This window comes from Lacerta agilis, chromosome 11, assembly GCF_009819535.1.
Source record: "Lacerta agilis isolate rLacAgi1 chromosome 11, rLacAgi1.pri, whole genome shotgun sequence".
Classification (NCBI taxonomy): Eukaryota; Metazoa; Chordata; class Lepidosauria; order Squamata; family Lacertidae; genus Lacerta; species Lacerta agilis.
In genome coordinates, this window is record NC_046322.1 from 61,321,552 (window position 1) to 61,330,944 (window position 9,393).

At 42.6% G+C, this 9,393-nt stretch overlaps 1 protein-coding gene across 1 annotated transcript in view; it reads right to left on the reverse strand.

Annotated features, from left to right (window-relative positions):
* Positions 1–878, reverse strand: part of PGM5 (phosphoglucomutase 5) — an 83,655-nt gene extending 82,777 nt beyond the window's left edge. The window contains exon 1 of the mRNA XM_033164171.1: positions 603–878. Coding sequence (XP_033020062.1) covers positions 603–863 — 261 coding nt within the window. The 5' untranslated portion in view covers positions 864–878. The remainder of the gene's footprint in view (positions 1–602) is intronic.
* Positions 879–9,393: the final 8,515 nt, after the last annotated feature.

The window sequence follows — 9,393 nt, forward strand, 5'->3', positions numbered from 1 at the left end:
ATGAAATCTAAAGCTGGGCATTAACAAATGAGGGTACATCTCCTCCTGGGATACTGAACCTTTCTGTGCCTCTTAAATGTCGAAAATGCTGAGAATCTTTTGTAAAAGCACTCCACACATTTGCAAATCCCATGTCTGTCCACCTGCCTCTTACTCCTAAATAGATTCAAGGGCATAGATTGGGACATCTGAGAAGGTAGGCAAGTTTTGGGAACCTGCAACTGTTCACTGGGGAGAAAGTCTCTGAATAGTCAGACCGCACCCAAGAGTTCGCTCCACATATATGACAGCGAGTGGGGAGAACAACGGGGGAGCAACGTGTTGAATGAGTGCAAGTGTGGGGCACCTCGGGGAGGAAGCAAGCGCGCCACGCCCAAAGAAGATCCCCTCGCTTCGGAGCGACCCAATCCGGACAGGCTTCCTTCCTTTCCTGACGGTGCTGCACATTCCTCAAGTGACTCCAGATCCCATCTTTCCCAAGGCGCGCCAACAAAGCTGCGCTCCCTCCGCCCGCGACCAGGCTGCCCCTAGGAGCCCTTGGGCGTCGGGCGCGAGGGGCGCGCAGGGTTGGGTGCCGCCGCCGCTGCCGCCGCCGCCCTTACCCCGTTGGCCGCCGCCATCTGCACCACCAGCTCGACGGCCGTCCGGCTGAAGTACCTGCCGTCGCTGCCCACCACCATGGTGCAGCCCTGGCGGTCGCGGAGGTCGACGGACGACAGCACGCTCTGCACGAAGTTGGGCAGGTAGTTGCGCTGACTCTCGAAGACAGCCGTGGGTCTCCGGAGGCCGCCGCCGCCCGTCGGCTTCTGGTCCTCGAACGGGACCGTGGGCACCGTGAGCACCGGGATGGGGCTGCCCTCCATGGCGCCGCGCCGTCGGCCGCAGCCCGGCCTCGCCTGCCTCTCTTCTGGCCGAGCGCCTCACATGCGAAGCGCCGCAGGCAGAGCCCCTCCTCGCCCGATTCTTTGCTGCCTCGCCGCGGCGCCCGGGAACGGCGGCTCCTTCCCGGAGGAAGCGGAGGGGGAAAGAGGCGCTTCTGGAGACGCTGCTCCGCCCGTGGCGCCGAGCAAGCCAACTGTCCGCTTCGGACAAGGACACGGGGGGGGGGGGCACAGCAGCCGAGCCCTCTTTCGCCAGCGGCAGCAGCAGCCTCGGCCAATCAGAACCGCGGAAAGAGAAGCAGCTGCCAGAGATGGAACTCGAGGCGGCGGCGGCGGCGGCGGCGTCTCCTCTGTGGGTGAAGCCCATTTGTTCGCGGGAATCACGCCCTGTCAGTTCGTCGACTCTCGGTTTTGCACTAAGCTGCCCAACTCTCAATGGGCGCGGGACGGGATTCCCCTCTTGCCTGATGGAATGAATTGCCATTTGGGTCAGCGACAAAAGAGTTCCAGGCTAGAAGCACATCCTGCGAATCCACTTTTATTTATATCGGTTGGGTAAAATGATGTATTTTCAAGTTCCCTTTTAAAAAAATATTTTATTTTCATTTTTTTAAACAATATTCTTATACATTATCATTTTTAATTTGTACACTTCTGGGATTACTTAAATCCCTCGGACTTCCCCCCACCCCCGGTTTCCAATTTTTCCCTATTTCTACTACATCTAATTACGTTTTTCTAATCCATTTTATCGACTTATTTTTTTTTACCTTAAATCATATTACATTATAAGTGTTATACAATCCTGCTAACGTTTTTACAGTGGTCTTTAAGATATTCTATAATTTTTTCCCACTCTTGACTAATTTTTTTTATCATCTTGGTGTCTGCTCTTCCTGGTTATCTTTGCCATTTTGACTTAGTCCATCATCTTGGCTGGACCATAAAGAAGGCTGATCGCCGAAGAATGGATGCTTTTGAATTATGGTGCTGGAGGAGACTCTTGAGAGTCCCATGGACTGCAAGAAGATCAAACCTATCCATTCTCAAATAAATCAGCCCTGAGTGCTCACTAGAAGGACAGATCCTGAAGTTGAGGCTCCAGTACTTTGGCCACCTCATGAGAAGAGAAGACTCCCTAGAAAAGACCCTGATGTTGGGAAAGATGGAGGGCACAAGGAGAAGGGGACGACAGAGGATGAGATGGTTGGACAGTGTTCTCGAAGCTACTAACATGAGTCTAGCCAAACTGCGAGAGGCAGTGAAGGATAGGCGTGCCTGGCGTGCTCTGGTCCGTGGGGTCACAAAGAGTCGGACACGACTGAACGACTGAACGACTGAACAACAACAACAACATCTTGGCTATCCACTCTTCTTTGGTTGGGGCTTTCTCTTCCTTCCACTTCTGGGTGAGTAGCATTCTTGTGGCTGTTGTAGCATACATCTTTTGGTACAGTCTTTTTAAATCTTTTGGTATTTTGTCTCCTGTTAACCCTAATAAAAAGGCTTATTTGAATTTTTTCCAATTCATTATATATCATTTCCCATAAGTCTTTTACTGTTTTACATGTCCAGCATATGTGGTAGAAAGTACCTTCTTTATCTTTACACTTCCAGCATGTTGGAAGTGTTTTTATATATTTTTGCTAATCTTACTGTAGTCAAATACCAACGGTACATCATTTTCATATAGTTTTCTTTCAGTGTACAACAAGCCGTAAATTTTAGTCCTCTTTCCACAACTTCTCCCATAAGTTAAATTGTAAATTATTACCCACATCTTTTGCCCAGTGTATCATTACAGCTTTAACTTCTTCATCCTTAGTGTTTCATTCTAACAGTAGCTTATACATTTTTTTACAATAGTTTCTCATTGTTCTTCAATAATTCTTTTTCACACCTTGAGAATTCTTTCCCAAAGCCCACTCCTTTGTCACACCTAAATATGTCACTTAATTGGTGATATTGTAGCCAATCTCTTAATAAGTACCATATATCATCAATTTTTTCAAATTTAAAAAAAAAAATACTTTTATTGAAAATTTTAAAATTTCACACAAATTATCAAACAATACAATCCTATACAATTTCCCCCTTTCCCCCTCCCTCCCCTCCCCCGCCCACCCTCCCCCCTCTTGGTACTTCCCCCAGCTTCCTTAACTACTTTATTAATTCAATATTATTTCTGCATGTTATTCAATTTAAAACTGCCCACTATATGCCTCAATAAGACCTAGGTTTCTCCCTCTAATCCCGCCGACTATCGCCAGGGACGTTGACCGCATGAAATACTTACTGGCGGATGCCAACCCCTTGATCTCACGTGGGGTAGCCATCTACATATTACAGGCCCTGAAACTCAGGACCACCTTTTTGGCTAACTTCCCTTAGCCTTAGTCCTATGTACCTTCCTGACATGGACTCTGTCGTCATGCCCTGCTATTGCTCTTTATTTTATTTGTATTTTCCAGCACGATTTTATCTCCAATGTTTTAACTGTATCTGTTGTATTTTTTGTATAATTGTGCCAGGCCACTGCCTGGTCTTTTACTATGTGCTATGGCCATATGGCTAATGCAATAAATAAATTGATGATGGTGGTAACTTTTCTTGCTTGCTTGGAGGAAGTGTGCATGAGTGCATCTCTATGCAAAGCATCAGTGGGTAAACTGAGGGCCTCTAGATGTCGCTGCACTACACCTGCCATCATCTTTGACCCTTGGCCTTGCTAGAGCTGACAGGAGCTGAAGCTGAAGTCACAACAGGGGGCGGGGGGCGGTTCGCCCCGGGTGTCATGTCTGGGAGGGTGACAAGAAGGCACCCCATGGGGGCTTGTGGCAGCGGGAGCAGCCATTGTGCCACCACAGCTGCATGTGCAGGATTTTCAGGATTTTCTTTATTCTTGCCGGATTCAGGGCTTCGCGCACTTGAAGGAAGCAAATGTAATCCACAGCTCCTGCGCCTCCGACCCTGCTCTCTCTCGGGGCTCTTTCCAGAGCTTACTGGGGAGTAGGGGAGTTGCCAAAGGGAGCCCTCTGGATCACCAGGCCCTCAGAACGCTCAATCTGAGGTTTTAAAGAGCTTTCGCAATGCCCTCGCGTTAACCTCTATCTTCAAAGCGCTGGGGAACTTTCAATGGAAAGTTCCCCCATCCGTCATAACGGACCAACCAACTGGAAGTCCCCACAAATCACTATATTTCAACCACCTGGTTTCCATGTTTAACCTTTTATGGGCCTTAGCCACCAGCGGTGAAATCCACCTGGGTGTTTTTCTTTCAACCAAATCTTTATATCTGATCCACGCATTGAATAATGGCTTTCTAATTATATGATTTTTTTTGTTTGTTTTGTTTTTTTTTTATAAGATTTTATTATTTTCTGTTAAGACAAATGAAAAAACATAACATAAACAACAACATTAACAATACAAAAATACAATGCATAAACACAACACAAAAACACAATCAAACAATTACAATAAAAAAGACATATACAAACCTTTAAACTAACACTTATCCTCTTATTTTCCTTGTTACTATCTTCTCTGTTTTGGGGGACTTCCCCCATTCCCTCCACTGTCTTCAAGAACATATATACCTTCTAGGTAGCTTTGTATCTTATTCTGTTCACATTTGCTCAATTTTTAATGTGCTTTACTTTACTTAATCATATCTTAACTTAAACACCAAATCTTAACATATTTTCTAACAATTAAATCTTTCACACAAAAGTATCTTACTAACAATTTTATCTAACATATACCTACTAAAGCCGCTAATCTATTTAATTCTGCTCAAATATTCAATTTTACTGATTTAACCAAATAGTCTTTAAATTTCTTCCAGTCTCGTGACACCTTCTCCTCCCTCTGGTCCCGGATTCTGGCGGTCAGTTCCGCGAGTTCCATATATTCCATCATCTTCATCTGCCATTCTTCCACCGTTGGTATCTCTTCGCCTTTCCATGTTCTTGCCAATAAAATTCTCGCTGCTGTTGTGGCATACATAAAAAACACTCTATCCTGACTGGGTATCTCTTCATTAGTTATGCTCAGGAGAAATGCCTCTGGTTTCTTACAAAAGGTAACCTTCATTACCTTCTTGAGTTCGTTATAGATCTTATCCCAGAAAGCATTTACCACTGGGCACAACCACCACATATGAAAAAAGGTACCTTTCGCATGTTTACATTTCCAACATACATCTGACATTTTGGTATTCATCCTAGCTATCTTAACTGGTGTCAAATACCATCTGTAAACCATTTTCATTATATTTTCTCTTAGACTATGACAAGCAGTGAATTTAATACCTCTTTGCCACAATCCCTCCCAGTCATCCATCATAATGTTGTGTCCTATATCTTTCGCCCAATTTATCATTGACGATTTAACCAATTCATCTTTCGTATGCCACTCTAGCAATAGATTGTACATTTTGGAAAGGTTTTTAAAGTTCGATTCTATTAATTCTGTTTCCAGTTTTGATTTTTCTACTTGAAAACCAACTTTTTTGTCCATTTTGAATGTTTCATATACCTGATGATAATGCAGCCAGTCGGGGACCTGACTTTTCACTTGATCGTAGCTTTTTAGCTTAAAAGAGTCCCCTTCTTGCTGCAATATGTCCATGTACCTTAACCAGTTTGCAGACATGTTCGGTCTCTTATAGGCCTTGGCCTCCACTGGAGAAATCCATCTAGGGGTCTTTCTCTCTAACAAGTCTTTATATCTAATCCAGACCTGGTACAAGGATTTTCTGACTATATGCGTCTTAAAAGTTCTGTGGATCTTAGCCTTGTCATACCACAGGTATGCATGCCAACCGAACATATTATCATATCCTTCCAAGTCCAATACATCAACGTTCTCTAGTTTGAACCAATCCTTTAGCCAGCAAAAGGCCGCTGCTTCAAAGTAAAGTCTTAAATCCGGCAGGGCAAAGCCTCCTCTCTCTTTAGAGTCTGTTAAAATCTTAAACTTGATTCTTGGCTTTTTGCCCTGCCATATAAACCTTGATAAGTCCTTTTGCCATTTCTTAAAGCAATCCAGTTTGTCCAAAATTGGTATGGCTTGGAATAAAAACAGCATCCTTGGTAGGACATTCATTTTTATCACAGCAATTCTTCCCATTAACGACAATTTCAATCTAGTCCATATCTCCATGTCTTTCTTTATTTCCATCCACAGTCTTTCATAGTTGTCCTTGTACAGGTTCAGATTCTTGGTTGTGAGATTGATACCTAGATATTTTACTGTTTTGACAAAATTGAGGCCAGTGCCTTCCTGTATTCTTTGGATTTGTTCTGCACTCATATTTTTTCCTAAAACTTTGGTTTTCTGCTTGTTTAATTTGAAACCAGCTACAAGTCCAAATTGTTCGATTATTTCCAAGGCTCTGGGGACACTGCTTTCCGGTTCCTGCAGGGATAACATCAAATCGTCTGCGAAGGCGCGTAATTTGTATTCCTTCTCTCCCACACGAATTCCTTTTATCTGTTTGTCCTTTCGTATCATGTTTAGGAGGACTTCCAGGACCGTGATAAAAAGTAAAGGGGAGATAGGGCACCCTTGTCTTGTTCCCTTTTCAACTTCGAACTCCTCCGATATCACACTGTTTACAATTACTTTGGCTCTTTGTTCTGTATAGATGGCATTAGTGCCGTTCAAAAACTTTTCGCCAACTCCCATCCTTTCCAAATTCTTTTTCATAAATGTCCAAGAAACTTTATCAAATGCTTTCTCTGCATCGACAAACAATAGTGCCGCATCTGTATTTATGTTTCTCTCCAGTTTTTCTAAAATGTCCACAATAATTCTCGTATTATTACTAATTTGTCTTCCTGGCAAGAAACCTGCTTGGTCTCTATGTATATAGTCTTTCAGCACTCTTTTCAGCCTTGTAGCCAATATATTTGCAAAAATCTTATAATCCACATTCAAAAGGGATATTGGACGATAATTTTTCATTTGAGTCATATCCATATCTGGTTTTGGAATCAGTGTGATAAAGGCTTCCTTCCACGTCTCTGGTGCCCTATCTCCTTCTAATATCTTGTTGCAAACTTCTCTTAGTGGCTGCGATAGCCAGTCTTTCAATGTCTTATAATATTTTGCTGTTAATCCATCCGGTCCTGGAGCCTTCCCCAGTTGCATGTTATTTATTGCATCTTCTATTTCCTGCGTCGTTATTGGGTGGTTGAGAGTAACTAATTTTTCCTCTGGGACTTTTTGCAATCCGTTTTTTTCCAGAAATCGGTCTATTTCTGCTTCATCTATCTTCTCCTCCTTGTACAGTTGCTTGTAGAATCTTTGAAAACACCATCTGATTTCCTCTGGTTTCTCCACGTTTTTTCCGTTTACTACCAAGGTATTGATGACATTTACCTTTTGTCTTTTCTTCAATTGCCAAGCTAGTAATTTTCCGCATTTATTAGCCGATTCGAATGTTCTTTGCTTCATCATTTTCACTTTCCATTCAATGTCCTGGTTCATTATATTGGCATATTGGGATTGCAAGTATTTAATTTCTTTTTGAATTTTAATACATCTGGGATGTCCTCTTAATTCTTTTTCCTTTTCTTTGATTAATTTCAACAATCTCTCCATCTCTGCATTTTGTTGTCTCTTCTTTTTTGCTTTTTCACTAATGAGAAATCCTCTCATTACAGCTTTACTTGCATCCCAAGCAATTCTTTTCTCCACTTCGGAGCTCCAATTTATCTGAAAATATTCTTTCATCTTTTTCGCCGCTCTTTCCACTAGCTTGGTGTCTCTCATCAAAGCGTCATCCATTCTCCATCTAAAAGAATCCTTGGAAATCATTTTTAAATTTAACTGTACAGGATTATGGTCTGAAAGAGTTTTGGGGCCAATTTCTGCCTTTTGTATTTTTGGAGCCAATTCATTCGAAATCCAAATATAATCTATCCTCGACCATGACTGCTGAGGTTCGCTGAAGTATGTTGCCTCTGTATCTGTGGGATTTTTTAATCTCCAAGAGTCCACCAAATTCAGATTGTCCACCATTTCGAAAAAGGTCTTTGGGAGTTTCCCATCATTCGTTAATTTAGTTCTTTGAGATCTGTCCATTAATGTGGAAACTGCACCGTTGAAATCTCCAAGGCAAACTAATTTGTAATCCAAATAGTCCAACAGCAAGTCATGTATTTTCTTATAAAAAATTGACTTTCCATCGTTTGGTGCGTAAAGTCCCAGAATCAAAATTTTTTCGCCTTGTATATTAATTTCAATTGCGATGTATCTCCCTTCTTCATCTTTAAAAAGCTGTCTTGGGCTATATTTCTCCTTTGCGTATATCACTACTCCTCTCTTCTTGACCTTATCCGATGATATAAACTCTTGGCCTAATTTTTTGTTCTGTAATAATCTTCTGTGACGTCGGGCTATGTGGGTTTCCTGTAAGCATATTATATCCAAATTCTTCTTTTCTATGCTGTAAAACACTCTGCGTCTCTTTGGTCTCTGGTTCAATCCCCGGACATTCCATGTCATTAACTTGAGCGCCATTTTCCTTTCTCTAGTCTTCTCCTCCAGTTGCTTCTCCTTTCTTGTCTTCCTCTGGATCCTTGCCTGGACTTGGTAAACTTGGTGGTGGTCCCGGCGGTGGTGGGAATACCTCTGGGAACCTGTAGAATTGTGCTGGGTCGAGTGGTGTGCCTTTAAATTGTTCCAGATGCTTGTCCAAAAACTTCTGCTTCTCCGCCAGGGACCTTATTCTTATCTTTTTTCCTTCAAACGTAAATGCCAGGCCTTCTGGAAATTCCCAACTGAAGGGGATTTTCCTTTTTCTAAGCTGTATTTCCTGATGAAACTTGATCTTGTGTTTGCTTCAGCCCATCAGTAACGCTTTTCAATCCTGCTGCAATTTCTGCCACACTAACAACCAATTTCTCCATTTGTTCCTGTAGAGTTAGGGAAACAGAGCCTTTTCTTTTCTCAGAGCCAGTTCCTTTAGATCTAGTTTCCATTCCCTGTGGGCTCTGCAACTGTAATCTCAAGGTCACTCCAGTTGCTGTGGTAACAATCTCAGACATTCACAGTAGAAGGCCAACAGTCCCAAAAATAAACACCAGGTGGCCAGCAGATCAGTTCTGAGAACAAAGAGACTGCTGAGCCAGGAGCCCACACCAGTCCCAAAAGTCCAACTTTTAGGCAAAGAGTTTAAATTCCAAAGTATAAATTCCTTAAAGCCAAGAAGGGTCCACTTTCATATAGCCCAAGTCAGTAACAATTCTTGGCTTGCAGTGTTACCACCAAAGTCTATAAAGTAACTTGTATCTGGTTACAAAGAAGTCAAAATGTCTCCACTGGTAAACAGTCACTGAGACACCAACAAAGAAAAAAATGGCAACAATATATCACAGCCCGCTACTGACCCGGAATCCTAATCCAGAGGGTGAGGGGCGTCTTCTTTTGCCATATCAACTGTTTTTAAGTCTTAAAACAAACTTTAAGCAACTTTTAAACCACTTTTTAAAAGTTTGGCAGA